Source organism: Podarcis filfolensis (genome assembly GCF_964270895.1).
Source record: "Podarcis filfolensis genome assembly, chromosome: 15".
NCBI lineage: Eukaryota > Metazoa > Chordata > Lepidosauria > Squamata > Lacertidae > Podarcis > Podarcis filfolensis.
In genome coordinates this window covers 15,420,798-15,445,302 of record NC_139618.1, presented here as the reverse complement: position 1 = coordinate 15,445,302, position 24,505 = coordinate 15,420,798, and the positions used below count along the sequence as shown (strand labels likewise).

The 24,505-nt window shown below is 48.9% G+C and overlaps 1 protein-coding gene across 1 annotated transcript; it reads left to right on the top strand.

The window, feature by feature from the left end:
- Window positions 1-4,122: 4,122 nt before the first annotated feature.
- On the top strand, window positions 4,123-7,408 carry LOC310750299 (uncharacterized protein). The gene has a single exon (XM_083588168.1). The coding sequence runs from the start codon at window positions 4,567-4,569 to the stop codon at window positions 7,294-7,296; it is 2,730 nt and encodes a 909-aa protein (XP_083444294.1). The 5' UTR covers window positions 4,123-4,566; the 3' UTR covers window positions 7,297-7,408.
- The last annotated feature ends 17,097 nt before the right edge of the window (window positions 7,409-24,505 follow it).

Sequence of the window (24,505 nt, the reverse complement as noted above, 5' to 3'; positions counted from 1 at the left end):
ACAGCGGGAAGGGGGGGTCGCCTAAAGGGGACGGGTCCTTTGCTGCCTTGGTCTCTTAAGCAGGAGATTCTGAGCATGTTAAGAGTGCTTTCTCTCAGCCTCCCAGCGGGCGAGCAAGCAAAAGGGGGCGGGGTTTCTGCTGCCTTGGCGTCTGAAGTGAAATCAGTAGTGTCATTTAACAAAACTGTATATCCTCTCCGAGCATCTGATCACATCTCAACAAGGAGGAGCTTCTGACCACGCTAAGGGTGCCTTTCAGTCCTCCTCCCATGGGGGAAAGCAGGAGAAAGGGGGCGGGGCTCCTGCTGCTTTGACAAAATGAGCTTTTGAGCTTGTCAAGTGTGCTTTCTCTCAACTCTCCCCAAAACACCGAGGACTGGTGGGTCACTGTGGAAATAGGATTCTGGGCTTGATAGATTGGCCTTTTGGCTTCATCCGGCTACACGGCTTCTCTTGTGACATCTTTGGAGAAAACAATAATCCTGCAAAAATCAAGACTAGGAACTGAGTTGTAGCTCGGTGGCCAGAAGGTAAAGGTAAAGGGACCCCTCACCATTAGGTCCAGTCGTGACCGACTCTGGGGTTACAGCACTCATCTCGCTTTACCGGCCGAGGGAGCCGGTGTGCAGCTTCTGGGTCATGTGGCCAGCATGACTAAACTGCTTCTGGCGAACCAGAGCAGTGCACGGAAACGCCGTTTACCTTCCCGCCAGAGTGGTACCTATTTATCTACTTGCACTTTGACGTGCTTTTGAACTGCTAGGTTGGCAGGAGCAGGGACCGAGCAATGGGAGCTCACACAGTCAAGGGGATTCGAACCGCTGACCTTCTGATCGGCAAGCCCTAGGCTCTGTGGTTTAACCCACAGTGCTACCCACGTCCCTTGGTGGCCAGAAGCTCAACCCCAATTCCTCCCTGTAGCTGCAAGATGGAGCAGCCTCTCAGGGTCGTTGTAAGGAGGATTACAGTGAGCATTTGTTTGACGTTTAGTACTTGAGTGAAAGGATTCTGGACTTTTGGCTTGACCTAGCTGGTGTTAGGTTCTAGGTGATGTGAGATTAGAGGCGGGAGGGCACTTGTGAGCAGGGCTTTTTAGTGGTGGCACCCTGGTGATGAAAGAGAATAACTGTATGCTTAGCAATAAATCACTGGGCTACTCTGAGGGCCTTCAGATCAAAGCCCCATCTCTGCCACAGACTCTTTTCAGCCTTGGCCCAACCAGAGTTGGTTTCCTGGCGTTAGAAGAAGCTCACGCTTGTGTGTTCATACCTCGATCTCGCACCCCTCAAGAGCAACGTCTGAATGTGTGCACCTTAATCTTCTTGCTGCCCCAACCCTCTGGGGCTCACATCCCAGCAGTAGGTGTGGTCAGAAGTAGCCGTGGCTACTTAACACTCCTTAGGCACGCCACTGGTGCATTTACACATTCACACCACAATCACACCAGTTCCTGCATTGCAGAGGGTTGGACTGGATGACCCTTTAGGTTCCCTCCACCTATACAATTCTACGATTCTACACAGAGGGGGACACACACTCAGTTGGTGCAGGAATTGTGAGAGAGCTGGTAAAAGAGACAGGAGGAAAACTTTTTTTTTTGTATTTGATCTTGATTATTTATTATGTTCCATTCTATCATGCCTTCTTCCCAGACTGCGACTCAAGGCGATTTACACAGATTTAAACAATGGGGGGGGGGAATACAAAAAGCTAAAAGCATGTAGGTAATTGTTTAAAAGTAATTAAACTCTAATAGATTTAATGCAATGTAGAAAGCAAATCTATTAAAATACAGCTAATAAAAACAGTTCAGGACTATCTAACAAAATTTATATTCTGCTTACTAGGACAAAAGGCCTCTCAGTGGTTTTCAACACAGTCTAAAATAGTCATTTAAAATACATTTTTTAAGAAAAACATTAAAAGCAAGTTACATTAATTTTTTTACAAACAAAACCAATGTTTTGTTGTTTTGGGGGAAAAAAACCTCATAGCAGTTTAAATTCAAATGTACACTTTCCTGTGGTGATATTGGGGCCTGAATGGGCCAGCCAGCCTTGGGGTAAACAGTCTTGGACTTGTGCTGATCTTCCTTGAAGATTCCCATCATCGCCTGATGCTCAGCTCTTGTGAGGGCGCCTCCTGCTGGTTAAGAGCAATGTCAGAAGCTGTGGTGGCTGGCTAGGTGAAAGCCAGGGATCCAACCAGTGAGTGGCGCTAGATTAACATAGTAAAATGATAAATAAATCAATAAACAAACAAATAAATGATAAGATCGTCTCCAGGTGTTTGCAGTAAATCTTCTTTAAACATCAATGATGGTATTCTACTAAGTATTGAACTTTGCTGGTCTCGGCTTTTAATTTGGCTGTGGACTTTTAAAAAGGGGGGTTTTAAAAATTATTATTTAAGGATGGTTTCCTACCATGCATCTTCATTTGTTCTTGGATGCTTTTTCTTTCTTGTGAAACTTAGTTTTTCACTTTTTCTATTTTTTTTAAAAAAAAGAATAATAATGGGTGGTCTCCAATTGAGTTCTACTCAGAGCGGATTCACTGGAATTAACAACATGATAAACTTAGGTCTTTTAATTTGAATGGGTTTACTCTGAGTAGAACTTAGTAGGTTACAACTTCATAATAGTAATAATATTACTATAAAATTACTAATAATATACAGTCGGTCAATGAGCAATTAACACACAGATTCAATTCACACATGTATAGTGGGAATAACTGCACTGCCCACTTCGCAGGGTTGTTGTGAGAAAAAAGCACAGATTGTGAAGCCTGGGGTTTAGGAGAGTGCTTTCTCCACCTGCCAGGCCACCTAAGTGCTTCCATCGTTTTGCCACAGAAAGTGTAGGGAAATGCAGCTGCAGTGCCTTTTTGGTGGTGACCCCATCTCTTTGGAACACTTTCCAGGTACCCGGCAAATGGAGACTGTGATTCCTGCACTGCAGGGGTTGGACTAGATGACCCTGTTGGTCTCAGCTCTACAATTCAATGATTCTAAGGCATTTATCTTAAATGTTACCAGTAGTTTGGGCTGAATCTCTGTTAGCTATGCTCTCTTCCTATAGTATGGGGAAACAATTTTTTTTCAGTCCGAGGGCCACATTCCCCTCTGGGCAACCTCCCAAGGGCCACCTGCCAGTGGTGGGTGTGGCCAGAGGAAAAATGGGTGGAGCAGCAAAGGCAAAATTTACCTTTGTATAGTAGGCTAGTGTCTACACACCCACAGACAGTCCTCCATCCAGACAAAAAAAGAGTAAGAACAGAATTCAAGGATGCATTCCAGCCAGGCAAAAGCAGGTCCATTGAGGGGTTTGGGTTGGGGAGCACTCTGAGGGCCAAACATAAAGGCCTGGAGGGCCACATTCCGCCATCGGGCATAAGGTTCACCACCCCTGTTCTAGTGCATGGACCGGTGTTGTTCAAAACTGGCATCTTTTTAAAGGTTGTGCTTTAGTTATTGCCATCTTAGAATTATAGGGCCTCTACAATGCAGGGTAAAAGCCATGGTTTTCCCAGTAGTGATGTATGGAAGTGAGAGCTGGACCATAAAGAAGGCTGATCGCCAAAGAATTGATGCTTTTGAGAGTCCCGTGGACTGCAAGAAGATCAAACCATTCTGAAGGAAAACAGCCCTGAGTGCTCCCTGGAAGGACAGATCCTGAAGCTGAGGCCCCAATACTTTGGCCACCTCATGAGAATAGAAGACTCCCTGGAAAAGACCCTGATGTTGGGAAAGATGGAGGGCACAAGGAGAAGGGGATGAGAGAGGACGAGATGGTTGGATAGTGTTCTCGAAGCTACCAGCATGAGTTTGACCAAACTGTGGGAGGCAGTGGAAGACAGGAGTGCCTGGCGTGCTCTGGTCCAGGGGGTCACGAAGAGTCGGACACGACTAAACGACTAAACAACAACAGCAACAACAACAACAACAACCACAATGCAGGGATCACACGTAAAGCATCCATGACAGATGGCCATCCAGCCTCTGCATAAAAACCCCCAAGGAAGGAGAAGTCCGCCACCTTTCAAAGGCGTCTGTTCAACTGTCTCTAAGCTCTGGAACAGTCACTGCTATTTTTCTATTAAAAGAGGGAACTCACCATGAACGCCATCCTGGCAATGGTGCCCACCTGAGAGGAGCCGGAACTCAGTTCCGGTGAGTCCTGGTTGAAAAAAAGCCCTGGGAACAGAGTTATTTTAAAGTTGTTCAGACCTGCAGGGAAATTTCATCATTTTGGATCTGGGGATGCAGGGCCAACATTGCAGGGTCAGAGACATGCAGTGCTTTGAAGGGCTGTGCATAGGAGAGGAGGCCATGGCTTCTAGGCAGGTCCTCAGGGTTGTGTCTGATGACATCACAGTCCAGCAGGATGACATCACGGCTTTGTGATCTTGCCAGGACCCTGCTGAGCTGAGGAAATGGAGGGGCCCTTGAAGATGCTCCCAGAACAACCAGGTGCTTTATGGAGGGCCCAAGATCACCTGTGCTTAGCACTGCCGGCAGGGCTTGTGCCCCAACGGAGGAGGACCAGGGGAAGCCAGCGGCGCCATGGGCTCCAATGAGAAGGGGTCGCCCGCCAGGATGGTTCTGCCTGTTCCAGCCAACGTAGCCCAAGAGCCCCGCCAGGGCTCTCCCCGGCGAAGCAGAGAGACCCAGAGGAACACGTCCCCTCGACGAGAAGGAGCCTCCGGCACCCGGTCCCATCGAGGGAGCAGCCCTCAGAGAGCCAGTGAGTTTCTGAGAAGCTCCTCGCCCCCCAGAGGGAGCGATGCAGGCCAGAGCTCCTCCCCTCGGCGAGGAAGTGAACTGTCCCAGAATGCATTGCCCCAGAGGGGGAGCGTCAGTGAGGCTCCCCGGAGACTGTCCGTTCCGCTAGCTGCCTCTTCACGGAAGGGAAGCGAGGTCTCCCAGGGCACCCTTTCTCAGAGGGGGGCCGAGGAACCCCGAAGGCCGTCTGCTCCAAGAGGGCCAAACTACCTCGTTCCGGGCCCTTCTCTGCGGAGAGGGAGTGGGGTCTCCGAGAATTCGTTCTACCAACAACCGGGTGACCTTCCGCGGAACAATTCTCCCTACAGAGGAAGCGACGTTTTCTGGAGCAGGACCTCCTCACCAAAAGGGGGCGAACTCCCAGCTGGGACCTCATCCCGCCGAGCGAGTGAGCTCTCCCAGGGACCTGCCTTGAGGTCAGGGTGTCAGGAAGAAAACGAGCTCTCCTTCGGGGGTCCTCCGCAGAGAGGGAGGACGTCCATCCGGAACATCTCTCCTCAGCCGGTGGTGGACTACCGGTGCGGCAAGTGTTCCATCCAGCCGGGGCAGCTCACCATGACTAACAGCCAGATGCTGATGGCGATGCAACAGAGCCTCAATTCGCAACGGGAGGAAATCTACCAGAGGTCCCGGGCTGCATCCAGAATAGGGAGAACCCAAGTAGACAACAGATGCATCCCCATCTCCCCAAATCCGAGTGACTTGCCCCAGGTGACAACCCAGAGCTACCTGAGGCCTATGGCAAGTCCCAAGGAGGATTCTGCACGAGTAAATCCCCCCAAAAGGGAATCCTTTCAGGTGCCCAAGGCGTTTCCTCAGCTGGCACTGGAATTGGGACCACAGGACACCTGCCAGCCACCTCGGAAACTCATCCGCAAACACGTCCCCAACCCCAAGGACGAGTGGACCCAGACGGAGCCGGCCTACAAGGTCTCCGTTTTCCCAAAGAGCGACTCTCCTCAAGCAGAGGTGTGGTTGGCCCTTCCTCTCCCCACAGAGGCTGAAGCAAGGAGGAGCTCTCTTGAACCGCACTCTGAACCCACCCGCCGGAAGAGCTCTCCTCCCAGGGAGCCAGACACGAGGCGGGCCACCCCTGAACCGCTCCCTGAACCCACCCGCCGAAGGAGCTCTCCTCCCAGGGAGCCAGACGCAAGGCGAGGCACCCATGAGCCCCCTCAAGAACCCACCCACCGGAAGAGCTCTCCTCCCAGGGAGCCAGATCCGAGGCGGGGCACCCTTGAACCACCCCCTGAACCCACCCGCCGAAGGAGCTCTCCTCCCAGGGAGCCAGACGCGAAGCGGACCTCCCTCCAGGCAAGGTCTGAACCAATCCAGGCCATCTACAGGCCTTCCCTCCACCCTGTGTATGAATCTGAGTATCTGTGCCCAATCCACCAGGAGATGGAGGATGCTTGGAAGCGGGCTTTCTCCCCGGGGCATGAGCCACCTGGCCAGCAACCCCTTTCCACCGCCGAACAGAGAAAAAGTTCCCTCCAAGCCCGGCTTGAACCAGCCCCAAGGGGATCCGTCTCTCAGGAGCCTGAGGCAAGAAGGGCCTCCTTGCTGAAAGATGTCGAAGCCAAGAGGACCCCCCTCCAAACAGTCCCCAAATCCACCATTCGTGTGCCCCCCTGGCCTGACTCTCTGCCGCAAGAATTCCAGCCTGTCTACAGACCTGCTTCTCATCCAGAGAGCGAATCTGAGTACAGGTGCCCTTTTCATAAAGAAATGGAGGCAGCCCTCAGTCGGTCCGCCCCCCCAGGGACTGATATTCCACACAGGGGCTCCCTCGTCAGGGAGACCCCACAGCACGGGAGCCTTGGGCCGGCTTGGACCCAGTCAGAGCCTGGCCTCGATGCCCATCAGGTTCCGAGAGGTTCTCTTCAGCCCACCACCGCCACCATAGCAAGACCCAGGCCCTTGTCGGATCCAGAGGCCACCGTGAACTGGGGACTCTTGCCTCCAAGGCCCTTAAGCAAGTTTGGGCCTCAGTCAACTTGGTGGCCTTTGCTCCAGCCAGGCCAAAGCCCTCCCACCCCGGATGTGATGGACAGGCACCTCAGCCTACCAGCTCCAGACTTCGGAGAGAAGCATCCCAGCTTAGCTCTGGATTTGAGGGAGAAGCCCTGCAGCTTGCCAGCTCCAGATTTGAGGGAGAAGCCTTGTTCCAGCTTAGCTCCAGACTTGAGGGAGATGTTAAGCAGCCCACTGGCTCCGGACCCAGCAAAGGTCGCGGCGGCTTTTCCTGGGGAGCTGGAGGAAGCCTTGGGTTTGCCACAGGATGCCATTTCCACCTCGAGCCAAGACCTGCCAAGACAGACAGCGCGTTTTGAAGAGCCGCCTGCCCACCTGGACCAGAGGCCGCAGTGTGTGGGCCCCAGCAGTGAGGCCGATGACCTCATCAACCTGCGGCGAGGGAAGGACCCCCTGAGGTTTAGTGCTTTCTTTGTGGGTATGTTGCAGGAGTCTGTTGGGCTGCGTCTTGTGCCACCAGGCCGGGCCCCCCCTTGAGGAGGGCAGAGGAGGCCGCGCTCATCAGAGGCAAGGTGGATTTGCAAAGATGAAATAAAAAGCCCCCCTCCACCCCATTAGTTTTAAAAAAATAAATTAAAACATGAAGTCAGCTTTAGCTGTGATTACTGCATTGTAAGGGGTTGGACTAGATGACCCTTTGTGTCCCTGCCAGTTCTGCAAATCTATGATTACCTGTTTGCATGTGGAAGGTCCTGCACTCCATTCCTGGTGTCCCCAGTTAGGTAGGTTTCTTTGCCTGAAACTCTGAAGAGGTGGTGCTGCTGCCAGTCAGAGTGGTCAGTGCTGAGCTAGGCAGGGCTGGACACAGTAGTGCAGTCATCAGACCTGGTGAGGGCTGGTCCAATACATTTTGCCACCTGAGGCAAAGGACAAGATAACACCTGCCCCCATTCGACATACAGAATCTGACTGGACTCACAAATGGCACTTATTTCGACAACATCCCCAACTGCGCCTGAGGCAGGAGGGCAGCTTAGGGGGTGCAGGAGGAAGGGTTGCAGGACTGCTGTTTGCCACTCTTACGGCACCTGCCGCCCGAGGCTGCTGCCTTACTCTGAAGAAGGATCCCACTGCCTGTCCAGTTGAGTTCCATCTGTGAGTTTGGAGGTTGGCACCACCTTCTCCCCACTCAGGCTCCTTTGGGAAGAAGGCAGGGTATAAATTCAGTCAACAGAAGGCCTTCGGTCAGGCCTGTGTGGAAAAATGGCTGCCCAAGGTCGCTTTCTCAGCCTGCCTTATGGTAGGGCTGGCTCTCAGTCCAGTTCCTGTTCAGCTAAGGGCAAGGCAGAAAAAATACTGACAGGCAAAGATTTCCTTTTCAGTCTCTCTCATTCCACATTTTCACAGTTTGCATTAAAAAAAAAAAATCCCCATGAAAATTCACCAGCATTTTACTGTGATTTCCTCCCAACATACACCTTTTTGAATGCAATATTGCATAATATACTCATTTTGGCAAAACAACTTCCCCATATCAAATGCATTTCTTAATGTCATTGTGCCGGACATCCCTTTTAATGCACGATTTACTGCACCAAGTACATGCACTTCCACACATGTCGCTTGGATGGAGAAATGCATTGCAAATTTCGGAGAAAAGCGAATTTTGTAAGATGAACTGTGTTTTGGTAGGCATGTTGATTTGGGAAGTGCGAATCAGGTGGCTCCACCTTAAAATGAGGAAAGGATGGGATTTCTCCACCTCTCCCAAGCACGCCCCCTATATATGGCACTCACTCAGGTCAGCTGAGACAGGGTCACAGTGCAGCGTAACATTAATTGGAGATGCCCTTAGGGATTGAACTGGGGACCTTCTGCATGCCAAGCAGGTTGCTTTGCCACCAGTGGCAGCTGCTGCCCATTGGGAATGGTTGTGTATGTGTGTGTAAGGCACAGAGTCCACCACCAGGGGGCGGCAGAGGCAATGGCAGGTGGGGCCAACGGATCCTTGTTTGGAGGGGGCCTGGAAGAGACAAGAGGGGAAGATTACTGTTGTTGCTGCTGCTGCTTTTATTACTTATTTATTTTGTAAAAACAAAACAAAACCCTCAAGGCAGTTTACAACGAGAATACAGTGGTACCTTGCTTCTCAAACTTAATCTGTTCTGAAAGTCTGTTCCAAAACCAAGGTGCACTTTCCCATAGAAAGTAATGCAAAATGGATTAATCCGTTCCAGATTTTTAAAAAGAACCCCTAAAACAGCAATTTAAGATGAATTTTTACTATCTAATGAGACCATTGATCCATAAAATGAAAACAATAAACAATGTACTGCAGTCACACATCAATCAATCAGTAGCTGAACTGGGTTCCACACAGTCACAAAAAAGAGCCACGAAAACAAAAAACGCAAAAACAAAAAACACTGAGACAGACCTTGGCGTAACACTCAAAACAGAAGTGTGGCACTCAAATTAGAAGCGTAACACTCAAAACGAAGCACATTCAGCTTCCAAAAAAAGTTCGCAAACCTTACTTCCGGGTTTGCAGTGTTTGGGTTCCAAGCTGTTTGAGTACCAAGGCGTTTCAGAACCAAAGGACCACTGTAAAGCAATAAAATTATCAGTGAAACCAACTTTTTAAAACACTTTAAAAGAATCAAAACCAGCAATAAACCCAAAACAGATCAAAACGTCCGTCAGCATTCTATCTGCCTGGGCAGGCTTGCCTAAACTAAAACACTTTTAGCAGGCACCAAAAAGAGGACAGTGCTGGCGCCCCCTGATGTCAGAAGGCAGGGAGTTCCAGAAAATAGATGCTGCCCTGCTAAAAGTTCAATTTCCCTACATCCCACCAGCCCCAGGGGCCAGCATGCCCAAAGTTTGGGGATGAGTTGGAGTCTGACAATATCTTGGGGAGCCCCCACATATACCCCTCTCCCAAACCCTCATGCAAGCCGCTGGCTCTGTTTGCTGGTAGCAGGGCTGGATCCGAGCCAAAACAAGGCCTCAATGCTCGGCTTTTGAGGGGCAGAACAGTTTGTGGGAGATGCAAGACCCCCAAGGTCGCCACTGGGAAAGGCGTGGGGTCTGTGCCACCTTCCCTGCCACCACTGTGGGCTCGGCTTCGCCAGAGTGCCTCCCCTCCCCAGGCAGGGAGGTGGTGCGGACGCCAGCCTTTGACTCCTTCTTCTCCTCCTGAGTTCAGGATCCTGGCCAATAAAAATAATCCAGCAAGCAGGATCCCCAGGCTGGCTGGCTAGCTTCCCTCCTGCCTCTCAGATGCTGCACTGCAGCTCCTAATGCCTCTTCCCCTCTTCCTCTGTTCTAGATGTCTCGGACGAGATGCACACGGACGTTCTCTGGTGGCTGAAAGGTGGGTGTTTTTGGAGCGCAATCCCAGGGGGCGAGAGGGAAGGGAAAGAAAGGAGAGTTCCTATTTTTGATTTGTCATTGCGTGTGTGTGCTGAAATGGCTCTGTGGCCTTTTCTGAAATTGTCCCTTCCTGGGATCCTTTTCCTGCAAGCCCTGAAGATGTAAGACCAGGGCCAAATCGGGGTGTGTGTTCGGTGTCACAGATTAACAAAAACTTGCTGCTCCACCCAGCAAGACGTTGTCCATTTTCTAGTTATTCCATTCGCTGCTGCTTGATTAGCAATTGGGGAGTCTCAAGTCGTGCCGTGATCCTGACTTAAGAGTAAACCCCACTGGGCTTCCGAGTAAATTCCCTCACTGGGTTGTTGTGGGGATAAAATGAAAAAGAGGAGACCATGTGCCTTGAACTCCTCAGAGAAAAAGGTGGGAAATAAACACACTAAAAAAAATAAATTGCTATCAGAAGAGAAGCATGTCCCATTACACAGCAGCCAAATCAGTACAGTGGTACCTCGGGTTACATACACTTCAGGTTACATACGCTTCAGGTTACAGACTCCGCTAACCCAGAAATAGTGCTTCAGGTTAAGAACTTTGCTTCAGGATGAGAACAGAAATTGTGTTCTGGCGGCGCAGCGGCAGCAGGAGGCCCCATTAGCTAAAGCAGGAGGCCCCATGAGCTTTTTTGCGGAGAAAGTCCTGTTGCTCCGCCGTGACTTCCCTGCCAATTTAGATACAGTGACTGAACTGGAGGCCCCTCGACTGACTTCAGGTCCAGTGTTGGACCATTTCGATCGGATACTCCCTACTGATGTGGATAGATTCCTCCAAGTTGGTAGACCCACCACCTGCCTCCTTGATCCGTGCCCGTCTTGGCTGATTAGGGAGTGTCCAGATGTTGCGCGGACCACCCTGGTTGAAATTATCAATTTGTCCCTTGACACGGGGACTTTCCCAGGGGAACTGAAGGAAGCAGTGGTGTGTCCACTCTTAAAGAAAACTTCATTAGATCCCTTAGACCTATCCAATTACCGCCCAGTTTCAAATCTTCCATACCTGGGTAAGGTAATTGAGAGAGCGGTTGCTGAACAGCTTGGTAGGTTTCTGGAGGAAACATCGGCATTAGATCCATTTCAGTCCAGTTTCCGTCCTGGTTTTGGGACGGAGACGGCTCTGGTTGCCCTAACAGATGATCTCCGTAGACAACTGGATCGAGGCTGGTCAGGACTGCTGATCCTTTTAGATTTGTCAGCAGCCTTTGACATGATCGATCATGATCTTCTGGACCACCGCCTCGCAGACGTGGGGATACAGGGCATAGCCCGTAACTGGCTGTGCTCTTTTATCTCTGGTCGGGGACAGAGGGTGGCACTAGGGAGGGAAATGTCGTCGCGCCACTCCTTGGTGTGTGGAGTGCCGCAGGGCGCAATTCTCTCCCCGATGCTTTTTAACATCTTTATGCGCCCCCTTGCCCAGATTATCCGGAGCTTTGGACTGGGTTGTCACCAATATGCTGATGACACTCAGCTCTATCTGCTGATGGATGGCCACACCGACTCGGCCCCGAACACACTGACCAGATGCTTGGAAGCTGTGGCTGGATGGTTTCGTGGGAGCCGATTGAAACTAAATCCTTCGAAGACAGAGGTCCTATGGCTAGGTCGGGATGGCATGGGGATGAGGGACCAACTCCCTTCTCTTGCGGGGGCCCAATTAGTGCCATTGCCTTCCGTTAAGAGTTTGGGTGTAATCCTTGATGCCTCCCTTTCCATGGAGGCGCAAGTTACAGCAACAGCCAAGGTGACATTTTTCCACCTTCGCCGCATCAAGCAGTTGGTCCCTTACCTTTCCCGCCCCGACCTGGCCACAGTGATCCATGCGACAGTCATCTCCAGGCTTGACTACTGTAATTCGCTCTACGCGGGGCTGCCCTTGAAGCTGTCCCAGAAACTCCAGCGGGTACAGAATGCTGCAGCGAGGCTCCTCACGGGGTCTCTGCCATGGGAGCATATTCACCCAGTGCTTTTCAAGCTGCACTGGCTCCCAGTGGAGTACAGGGTCAGATTTAAGGTGCTGCTTTTGACCTTTAAAGCCCTTCACGGCCTAGGACCCTCGTACCTACGGGACCGCCTCTCCTGGTATGCCCCACGGAGAGCCTCAAGGTCCATAAATAACAACACCCTAGTGGTCCCAGGCCCTAAGGAAGTTAGATTGGCCTCAACCAGAGCCAGGGCCTTTTCAACTCTGGCTCCGGCCTGGTGGAACGCTCTGCCTCATGAGACCAGGGCCCTGCAGGATCTGATTTCTTTCCGCAGGGCCTGTAAGACAGAGTTGTTCCGCCTGGCCTTTGGCTTGGAGCCAATTTGATTCCCTCCCTCGCTCTCTTTCTTTTTTCTTTTCCTTCTCCTCCTGCGATGAAGCTACATTTTAATATTTTAATGTTCCATTATTTTAATGTTGTATTTTATTTTTGTTTTTAAGTTGTAATCATTAATCTTGTTTTATTATTGCTTGTAAGCCGCTCTGAGCCCGGCCTTGGCTGGGGAGGGCGGGGTATAAATAAAAAATTATTATTATTATTATTATTATTATTATTATTATTATTATTATTATTATTTCGTTGTCCCTGAGAGGGGGCAATGACAATAAAGATATTATTATTATTATTATTATTATTATTATTATTATTATTATTATTATTAAAGTGGTGCGTCAGGTTAAGAACAGTTTCAGGTTAAGAACCGACCTCTGGAACGAATTAAGTACTTAACCCGAGGTACCACTGTATTCTATAGAAGATACCCTAAATTCTTCATTAACAGCAGAGGAGTTGGCAAAGCGTTGCCAAACATTTTGAGGTTCTTCATTATATCTGATGCATCCCCCTTGCAGGCCTTGGCTGTAGACATTTTTTCTTTGTTTCTGTTAGCCTGCGCAAAGTCATTGTTTCTTTCCCATCCCTTTCATTTTTAGTGGCAAATGTTCTTTGATGTTCACGCACATTTATTTATTTCCACCTTTTTCTCTGAGGCGCTCAAGGTGGCATGCACGTGGGTCTCCCTCTTCTTCAGTTAATCCCCACAACAACCCTGTGAGGTAGGCTAAGTCGATCACAAAACTCACTGGGTGGTGAACTTGGGGGCCAGCCACTGCTTCTCCCTGGAGAAGAAGGTTGCGTAGGGATGCAATAAATTATAACATAGATAAAGATAACGAGCAGAGAAAAACTAACATTGACAGGTTTGCCCCTCCCCTGGTTAGTGCACAAGCATGGCCCATTAAAACCCTGCCATTCCTCCACTGATTCACACCACAGGTGGGCTGGAGGACATAAGGACACAATGAAAGCCTGCTGGATCAGACCAATGGCCCATTTGGTCCAGCATCCTGTTCTCACAGAGGCCAAATGGGAAACCTGAAAGCAGGACCTGAGCCCTCTCCCCTCCTGTGGTTTCCAGCAAGTGGTATTCAGAAGCATTGCTGCCTCTGACTGTGGAGGCAGAGCAGAGCCACAATGGATAGTGGCCACCGATAGCTTTATTTTCCTCCACAAATTGGCCTAATCCTCTTTTAAAGCCATGTAGGTTGGTAGCCATCACTGCCTCCTGCGGGTGCAAGTTCCATAGTTTATGCGTGGTGCAAAGAAGGGCTTTATTTTGTCTGCCCTAAATCTCCCAACATTAAGTACAGTGGTACCTCGGGATGCGAACAGGATCCGCTCCTGAGCCCCGTTCGCATCCTGAATGGAACGTAAGACGCAACGGCGCGTCTGCACGTGCGTGGGTCGTGTTTTGCCTCTTCCGCACATGCGCGTGATGTCATTTTGAGCATCTGCGCATGCGTGAGTGGCGAAACCCGGAAATAATGTGCTCCGTTACTTCCGGGTTGCCGTGGAGTGCAACCCGAAAGCGCTCAACCTGAAGCACATTCAACCCGAGGTATGACTGTACAGTGGTACCTCAGGTTACATACGCTTCAGGTTGCAGACGCTTCAGGTTACAGACTCCGCTAACCCAGAAATAGTACCTCGGGTTAAGAACTTTGCTTCAGGATGAGAACAGAAATCATGCTCCAGCGGCGCAGTGGTAGCGGGAGGCCCCATTAGCTAATGTGGTGCTTCAGGTTAAGAACAGTTTCAGGTTAAGAACGGATCTCCAGAACGAATTAAGTACTTAACCCGAGGTACCACTGTATTGGATTCAGTATTCCGTGAATCTTCCAACATTCAAGGCACCACAAGGCTTTCCATTGTCTTCTCTGTAAGCAGACGTCTAGCCCTCTGGAAATGCTAAGACAGAATCCTCTTTGCTTGCTGCCACCCCCCACTAAAACCAGAAACTGATTTGCAACATACAATTAGGTTGTAGGGGAGAGTGATGCTGTTACACTCAAGTCCTGCTTGTGGGATTCCCATTGGGGGCATCTGGTCGGCCACTGGGAGAACAGGATGCTGGCCTCAATGGGCCATGTGCCTGATCCTGCAGGGTTCTTCTTATGTTGGTAATGGTATTAGCCAATCAGTCACTCAGAGCCAGCAATTCTGAATTTACCCTGAATTTCCTGTGGCTCAGAGTGGCATGGTTAAGTGAAGACAGGAGCAGCACTGAAGGGTGGTCAAAAGGCCAGGACTGGTCAGCAGTGCTCATTCTCCCATTATCTTTAGAATTGTCTTCTGGAACATTTGTGGGCTGCCCCCACACTTCATACATTTAAGTCTCTTTTTAAAACTCATATTTTTTTTCCTAAGGCCTTTGGGGCTGGTTAGCAAGTTTTATTATACACGGTGCTGTGGATTGTGAATTACACATTTTGAAGCATTGATTTTTTATTGTTTAAATTTGTTGTTTGGGGCTGCATACCCTCCAGGGTGGAATTTCTTATTTTAATTGTGTACAGAGCCTTGTACATGGGTGGAACTATAATAATTCAATCACCACCATCATCTCATTAATAGCAATGACGACTAAGACAATAGCACTAGTAGTCATCAAAATAATGACACAAATGCTAAGAGTTGCCATATCTTCTGTGGCTGAACAGCGGCGGAGCCAGCCAATCAGGCGCCTGGGGCTGCGCTTGTGCCCTGTGCCCAGGGACGGGGCCTCCAAGAAGTCTGCCTGCCTCCTCCTACTCAGCCGCCCTACAACTGAGGGGGAGACGGTAGGCAGACCATTTGGAGCCTGCGGGTGCCCAAGCCACAGCGTCACTCCCAGGAGAGACACGTGGCTTGGGTGTGCTGCAGGCCCCGCGGTGAATGCCGCCTGGCATTTTATCACCCCCCTCAGTGGTGACACCCGGGGCGGTCGGCCCCCATCGCACCCCCTTCCTTCTCCCTGCGGCTGAAATCAAAGGGCAGAATCTGGGAGATCATGGGATGGAGCCTTGCAGGGCAGGGGCCGGATCTAGTATTGCTAGGGGGCAAAGTGAGGCACTGCATGGTGGATCAGCTGATTTGGGAACTCTGTGTTTGCACTGGAAGCGCCACAGCTGTTGGGATTCCCTGGACTGAGATGGATGTATTTTGGGATGCATGCAATGGATAGGTGGGGGGTGTTTCTCATGGGGGGAAGGAGAATGAGCCAGCTCTCCCTGGTCGCCCAAATGCATCCGTCCTGACAGCCATGGGGACTCCTACAAAGCCCCTCTGCTTAGCTCTTGAGTGTGACGCTGCACTAATTTGGTCCCTTCTCTTTCTCGTCCTTGCCACCTCCTGACCGCCCATCTCTCCAACCTCTTCCCTGCTTGGGACGATGCCTCCTTGAACCCACCAGACGAAGAGGTAAGAGGGACCCTCTGTGTGACGTTCCCTTCAGCAGTTTAATATTTGAGTGACTTGCCTGCCCAGTTGGATTGGACCCAACCCCCTCGAGGGAGGTAAGGTCTGCTCTTTTATTCAGGAGGTACAGGGTGGATTAAAAGTAGACCTCAAAATAGTAATGGTCTTACCCTTAAACATCACACTTTAGGTGTGGTCCCCAAGCTTTTGGTTCCCTAAACTCATCCCTAGGGCGCCAAACCTTTAAAAAGTGTTATTCAGAATCACGGATGGCAAGGAAGATCATAACAGAACACAATTCAAAACGGTAACAATTCTTTGCACATTTAATCAAAAGTGAATTAGAACTATTTGGTCGAATTAATTCAACAGAACTGAGGATCCAGGGATACTAGCTCCAGTGCCCCCCCGCCTCTTAGCACCCGCCTTGGCAATCCCACGCCCCCCAGGGGGTGCAAACACCCACTTTGGGAACCAGATGCAATTCATGTTACTAAAGGTCACCTCCCAGCTTCCGTCTCCCACCCATCATTGGACACCTTGGAAGGGGGAAAGTTGAACTCTCAGAAAGTTATTCTATGCTGATTCATCATTTGTGCATATCTGAGTAATGGATGGCTCTCCCATTAGTCAGAGAGTACATTAGGAGTACATTAGGCATCTGACTCAAGTGGAAGACTCTGAGGAGGATGAAGGTGTCCCACATTGCAGAAGGGAAACCTAGGTTTCCACACCCCATTCAAAATGATGGCTTCTGACCTACAAAGCTCTTGATGGCTCAGGACCCCAATATCTTCTGGAATGCCTCTCCTTGGCTATGAGCCCAACCAGACCCTTAGGTCTTCATCTGAGACCCTTCTCTGGGTGTTTTCTTTAAGTGGAGACTCAGAGGGTGATGGCAAGCAAGAGCAGAGCCTTTTTGGTTGTGGCTCCCTGCCTATAGAACACTCTCTCCCCAGTGAGGTCTGCCTGGTGCTGTCCTTGACATCTTATCTGCCCCCACTCCTAGACCTTTGTTGGGCTATGGCGATGCCATTTGCTGTGAGTTTGGGCTACTGAACCTTGTCTCTGCCATTGGGGGGATTTGTGGATTTCAATGAGCTGCGTGTGTTTTTATTCTAAAGTATTTTCAGGCTATGCTGGCACTCAGAGGTGCGTTGTAAGTCACCTGGATATCATCTATTGTGTGACAAGTGGCTGACAAGTAAAAAGGATTTATTTATTTTATTTATTTTTTCCAGGTGGGGGTGGGGTGGAGGTGTAAATGACTATTAGGCTCTCACAACAACTCTATGAGTAGGTTAGGCTGAGAGGGCATGACTGGCCCAAGGTCACCCAGTGAGCATCATTCAAACACTGATCTCCCAGGACCTAGTTTGACACTAAGATCACCACACCACACTGGCTCTCATACTACTACTACTACTACTACTACTAATATAATAATAATACTAATAATGCACTTAGGGATACTGTCTCATAGCCAGGGCTGCTTGCCTAGTTGCCCATCCTAACAGTTGCCTCTCAGTTCCTTTGCAAGATAAGACCATCAGAAGAGCAGGCCAAGGGGACCCATCTAGTCCTCACAATGGCCAATGGCAATTCTCCCCACTTGGGATTCCCAGCAGCTGGTATTTGGGGGTTTCCTGCCTCTGACAGAGGCGGCTAAACATAGCCATTTTGGCTAGTAGTCATATTATGAATTTATCTAACCTTCTTTTAAAACCATCCGGGTTAGTGGCCATCTTTGCCTCCTGCGGCAGTGAGCTCCACCTTTTAACTCAGCATTGCACGAAGAAGTCCTTTCTTTTATGTGTCTTGAATCTTCTAACATTCAGCTTCATGGGATGTCCATGATGAGTTCTAGTGTTATGAGAGAGGGAGGTAATCTTCTGAATTTATTCCCTTCATTTTCCAACCTGAACAGCCTTAAGGTGTGACCAGTTGGCACATGCAGAGCAGTTATGGAAACAGGTCTGACTGGGACCCATGTGGCCAGTTAGATGCATAAAGGGACCCCTGACCATTAGGTCCAGTCGTGACCGACTCTGGGGTTGCGGTGCTCATCTCGCTTTATTGGACGAGGGAGCTGGCGTTCAGCTTCCGGGTCATGCGGCCAGCATGACTAAGCCACTTCTGGCAAACCAGAGCAGCACACGGAAACACTGTTTACCTTCCCACTGGAGTGGTACCTATTTATCTACTTGCACTTTGACGTGCTTTCGAGCTGCTAGGTTGGCAGGAGCAGGGACCGAGCAACGGGAGCTCACCCCGTGGCGGGGATTCGAACCGCCGACCTTCTGATCAGCAAGTCCTAGGCTCTGTGGTTTAACCCGCAGCACCACCCGCATCCATTTAGATGCATAGAACTGCAGAATTATAGAGCTGGAAGGGACCCAAGGGATCATCTTGAAGAACCCCCTGCAACTCAGAAATCACAGCTGAAGAATCCCTGACTGGTGGCCATGCAGCCTTTGCTTATAAACCTCTGCCAACTTCCAAGTGAGTCCTTTCCACTGTTGAACAGCTCTTACCCTCAGAAAGTTCTTCCTAACGTTTGGTCGGAATTTCCATTCATGTAACTTGAATCCATGGGTTCAAGTCCTACCCTCCAGAGCAGGAGAAAACAAGCTTGCAATGTCTTCCGTGTGACAGCCCTTTAGATGTTTGAAGATTGCGTTATCACATCACCTCTCAGTTCCCTCTTCTCCAGACTAAACACCCCGAACCCCTTTCACCGTTCCTCATAAGGCTTGGGTCTCAGGCCCTTTTCCATCTTCGGTTGCCCTCATCTGCACATTTCCTATCTTATGTCACTAGAAATGGGATGCAAGCAATCTTGAGTTTACCCGGTAGGTGGCAGTGTTGACTTAACAACTGGCCAGGCATTCTTCTGCCTGAATCCTCTCCAATCTATTTGTTTCCAATACATTGTGGAGGCCACCAAGGTTGATGGCTGTAGGATTAGCCAGAAGGAAGACTCTCTTCTAATTGACATCTGTTCTGAGGGTGGACAAGTTTTAACGACAGTAAAATAGTGCACTTTAAAAAAAGGAAATGAATATTAAGGAACTTGTAACTGAAGCTTCCTCTGCCACATCCAGTGGGAACAGATTTTGACAGTGGAGCAATCACAAGGGGCAATTAACAGACGTTGCTAGTACCAGGCGGAAACTTAAATGATGTTGCTGGAAACCATTGGGGACTGAAACTTAAAATCCTAGAATTACAGGGTTCGAAGGGACCCAAAGGGTTCATCTATTTCAACCCCCTGCAATGCAGGAATCACAGCTATAGAATGCCTTACTTGTGGGTACAGTGGTACCTCGGGTTACATACGCTTCAGGCTACAGACACTTCAGGTTACAGACTCTGCCAACCTAGAAATAGTACCTCGGGTTAAGAACTTTGCTTCAGGATGAGAACAGAAATTGTGCTCCGGCGGTGCAGCGGCAGTGGGAGGCCCCATTAGCTAAAGTGGTGCTTCAGGTTAAGAACAGTTTCAGGTTAAGAACGGCCCTCCGGAACGAATTAAGTTCTTAACCTGAGGTACCACTGTATAAGGATCTTGGCCACGGGGGGGGAGAGGTATTTCCTTGATCACATATAGCCCTTCAAACAGGATCCCTTAACAAAACCTTGGTGTGCAGGTATTAGAGCCATTATCCCATAAAGCTTAGAATTGTCTTCACAGACTGGCAGCAGCTCTCCAAGGTTTCATTTTGGCATCTTTCCCACTCCTATTTAGAGATGCTGGGGATTGATACTGGGGTCTTCTGGATGCCAAGCAGGTGTCCTGAGACACAGGAATGTAGGAAACAGCCTTACGCCAAGTCAGACCATTGGTCCATCTAGCTCACCGCTGACTGGCAGTGGCACTCCTGGATTTCAGGCAAGGGGGTCTCTCTCTGTCCTACCTGGAAATTAAGGGAAGTTTAGGGAAGTTTTTAATGACTGATGTTTTAATGTATTTTTAATCTCTGTTGGAAGCTGCCCAGAGTGGCTGGGGAAACCCAGCCAGACAGCGGGATACAAATAATAAATTATTATTATTATTCTGGATCCTTCTACATGCAGAGCAGATGTTCTGCCTCTGAGCCTCACCTGTTTCCCAGCCTGTAGCTGAGCAGGGAGAAACAACGAAAGTTAGCATCTCTGCGTCTAATTTCATGTGATCCCCCCCCCTTTTTTAACAAAAGGTTTTGATCATTTTAAAGTGCAATCAGCACTAGACATCAAGAGAGTTCCTTCTACCCTTTTAATATCTGTTCCTCCTGCCTTGTTTTCCATTCCATTCCTTCTCCCACCTGGTTGTCTGTTTTTTACCTCTCAGCAGCCAGTCAACATTCTGTAGTGACTGAGCATGCTCAGTCTTTAGTCAAGTATTTTTCTTTTTGCAAAAGTATGTATGAGTCTCCCTAGCCTTAAGTCTGCTGGTCCCTTGCCCTTGCAGGTGAGAGTTGTGCTTCTGTCTCCCTACTGGTGGACTCCCCTCCCCTGAAGTTTGAAAACAAAATTGAATATATTAAAAACCCTTGGGCGCCACCTCTGTTTTAATTCCCCTTCTGGCTAATTGTGCCTATGCAAGGCCACAGAATTGCCCGAGGGCTTCAAGGTGGATGTGCCACTCTGACAGGTATACTAATAGACTTCACCAGGAATAGCTTCACCTGTTGAATTGTTGCACATTGGGTGGCTGTTAAAGACGCAAGAGCAAGGTTGGTTTATTAAAAATAAAATAAAAATTAACCAAGGCTGGCTTAAAAGGGGTGGAGAACATAAGAACATAGAATCATTGGAAGTTGGAAGGGACCACAAGAGTCATCTACTCCAACCCCCTACAATGCAGGAGTGTTTTGCCCAACATGGGACTTGAACCCACAACCCTGAGATTAAGAGCCTCATACTCTACCAACTGAAGGGACGCGGGTGGCGCTGTGGGTTAAACCACAGAGCCTAGGACTTGCTGATCAGAAGGTCAGCGGTTTGAATCCCCGCCACGGGGTGAGCTCCCGTTGCTCGGTCCCTGCTCCTGCCAACCTAGCAGTTCGAAAGCACATCAAAAGTGCAAGTAGATAAATAGGTACCGCTCTGGCGGGAAGGTAGACGGTATTTCTGTGCGCTGCTCTGGTTCGCCAGAAGCAGCTTAGTCATGCTGGCCACATGACCTGGAAGCTGTAAGCCGGCTCCCTCGGCCAATAAAGCGAGATGAGCACCGCAACCCCAGAGTCGGCCACGACTGGACCTAATGGTCAGGAGTCCCTTTACCTTTACTGTACCAACTGAGCATCCTGTTCTCACAGTAGCCATCCAAATGCCTCTTTTGGGAAACAGGCGAATAGGATTTGAACACTCTCCTCTTCTGCAGTTTTTAGCATCTGGTATTCAGAAGCATCCCTGTCTCTGACTGTGGAGGTACAGCATAGGCATTGTGGCAAGTAGCCTTCAATAGCCCTCTCCTCCATGAATTTTCATTTTTTTTATAAGATATTTATTAGAATTTTACAAAAAGCAGAAATTTACAGAATAAAAAGAAAACAAGAGAAAAAAAGAAAAATACAAAAAATACAAAATAGGGGAAAAAAAGAAAATACAAAATACAGAAAAAGTAAATAGGAAAAATTAAAAACAAATCCATTTTTTTCATATCTTGGATTTCATTTGCTTATTTCCCTGACCTCCTCGCACCTCCCTTTTTTGTATTCCCGTTCACATAGTCAGTTCAGCAAATCCTTACCCTCTTTCATTTATCTTAACTCTATATCTCAACATATTATAACTATATATTTTCATCCGTTATCAATCCATTTTTACATATTCTTATTAACCTTGCTGCTAATGCCACTTAATTTCAATCCAGCATCATTTTAACATTCATTAATTTTACAATGTTTCCGCAAATGGTCTTTAAATTTCTTCCAATCTTCTTCCACCAACTCTTCTCCCTGGTCTCGGATTCTGCCAGTCATTTCCGCCAGTTCCATCACCTTCATCTGCCACTCTTCCAGGGTGGGTAAATCTTGTGTCTTCCAATACTTTGCAATAAGTATTCTTGCTGCTGTTGTAGCATACATAAAGAAAGGTCTATCCTTCTTTGGCACCAATTGGCCGACTATGCCCAGGAGAAAGGCCTCTGGTTTCTTCAGGAAGGTATATTTAAATACCTTTTTCATTTCATTATAGATCATCTCCCAGAAAGCCTTAATCTTTGGGCACGTCCACCAAAGATGAAAGAATGTACCTTCGTTTTCTTTACATTTCCAACATTTATTATCGGGCAAATGATAGATTTTTGCAAGCTTGACTGGTGTCATGTACCACCTGTATATCATTTTCATAATATTCTCTCTTAGGGCATTACATGCCATAAATTTCATACCTGTGGTCCACAACTGTTCCCAGTCAGCGAACATAATGTTATGTCCAACATCTTGTGCCCATTTAATCATAGCAGATTTAACCGTTTCATCCTGAGTGTTCCATTTTAACAGCAAGTTATACATTCTAGAAAGTATCTTTGTTTTGGGATCTAACAGTTCTGTTTCCAATTTTGATTTCTCCACCTGGAAGCCAATTTTTTTGTCCAAATTGTAAGCCTCCCTTATTTGATAATAGTGAAGCCAGTCTCACACTTTATCTTTTAATTTCTCAAAACTCTGCAATTTCAATTTGTCTCCTTCTTGCTCCAAAATTTCCCAATATTTCGGCCATTTGGCCTCCATATTGAGCTTTTTCTGAGCCTTTGCTTCCATCGGTGACAACCACCTTGGGGTTTTATTTTCAAGTAAGTCTTTATATCTTATCCAGACATTAAACAATGCTTTCCTGACAATATGGTTTTTAAATGCTTTGTGTGCATTTTCAAAGCCACTTGGATTGGTCGCCCTCACTGCCTCCCGTGGGAATGCATGGGCTACGTGAAAAAGGTGTCTGAGGACAACTGCAAGAATGGATAAGATGAATGTTGCTTTGCAGCCTGGGTGCTTGTCTCTGCAACAGGTCTGGCCCTGCTGGGTTTGGCTGTTGGGAAGAGAGAGGCCTGGGCGGCGGGCCAGATCCTTCCCAAAATAAAATCTGGCCTCTGTAGATAATTATAGCTCTTCCCCCACGAGCCATGAGCTGCTGCAGCCTCCCTCCCTTCCCAGGAAGCTGGGCTTAAGGGTGGTCCATCCCATGAGTAGGGGGTGTGACAGGGAGGGGGAGGGGAAAGGGGAGGAATTTGATTCCGTTTGTATTTAAAGGCAAACCGACCTCATTTGCACTTGGTGAACTGAAATGCAACTTTCCCTTGGAATCCTCCGAATTTTGCCAAGCCGTTTGGCAGCAAAGTAATGTGTGCAAAAATGCGTATGCTATGGGCAAGTATGCATAAAAGAGCATATAATCATGAAAATAACATACAGAACAAACATTATATGATGGTGAAATCGGTTCATAAAAATATGTATGTTTATTTGGTGAAAATGAGGTGGCCGAACGAAATGCCCTGATTCAGTTCCTAACGGTCCCAAACACACAAAATGAAACTGTTGAATATCTGCTGACCTGTTTGTTTTAACAAGTGTTAAAAAGTATGCTTTCTGATTGTTGAGTTTTATTATACTTTGTAGCCTAATGGTGTTACGTTGTGTATGTAAACTGTTGCACTAAATCAAATGTTGCGGCCCTTAAAAGACCAACGGTGGCACCTTAAATTTGGCTCAGAAGCAAACAGGCAGCCTGCATCATGTGCGCAGGATGGGTGCGATAGGATCAGAGCACCCGGCTCCTACAAGTCTGCCCTAGTTGAAGCTTCCATACCATCTCCAAGGGCAGCCCCATGCAGAATGCACTGCAGTAATCCAGCCTAGATGTAAGCAAAGCATGTGTCCTGAAGGCGAGGCCCGCCTTCTTCTGGTTTGGTGGCTGCCGGTGAGCCAGCTGAAGGTGGCACAGAAACCAGCCCTGGCACCTGAAGAAGGGCATGCCTCCTCCATTCCACAGGCTTCTCCTGCCTTCTCCCTGGGCCACTGGACTGGTGATGTGCAGTGGGAGATGTCTGGTGGCTTGGGGGCAAGTCTGGGCTTTGGCCCTATGGGCCCTGGTAGTTGGGGTAGGGTTTCCTTGGGGGATTCCTGTTGGACAGCCTCAGGCAGGGTAGCCTCCTCATCTCCAGTGGTCAGCTCAGAACCTGGAACCTCCCTTTGGTGCCTCTGCTGCGTCCCTGTGTCCAGATCACTGCTGGATCCAGGGGTTGTGAAACCTGGCCACTGATGACACCTGAGACTGAGATTGAGTCCAGGAGCCTCCTCAGAACACCAGTGGAATGTTTGAGCCCACAGGGACATTTGCATTGGTCAGAGACCAGGACTCAGCTATAAAGCTATACCTTGGGTTACAGCCGCTTCAGGTTGCGTTTTTTATGGTTACGCACCCACTGAAACCTGGAAGTAGCGGAATGGGTTACTTCTGGGTTTCAGCAGTCGCGCATGCGCAGAAGAGCTAAATCACGCTTTGCGCATGCGCAGAAGTGACAAATCACAACCCGTGCATGTGCAGACGCGCCGCTGCGGGTTGTGAACGCTGCGGGTTGCAAATGTGCATCCCGCACAGATC

What these genes read in the sequence shown, in the direction of transcription:
- LOC310750299 (XM_083588168.1), top strand. Translation starts at nt 4,567, where the DNA reads ATGGGCTCCAATGAGAAGGGGTCGCCCGCCAGGATGGTTCTGCCTGTT.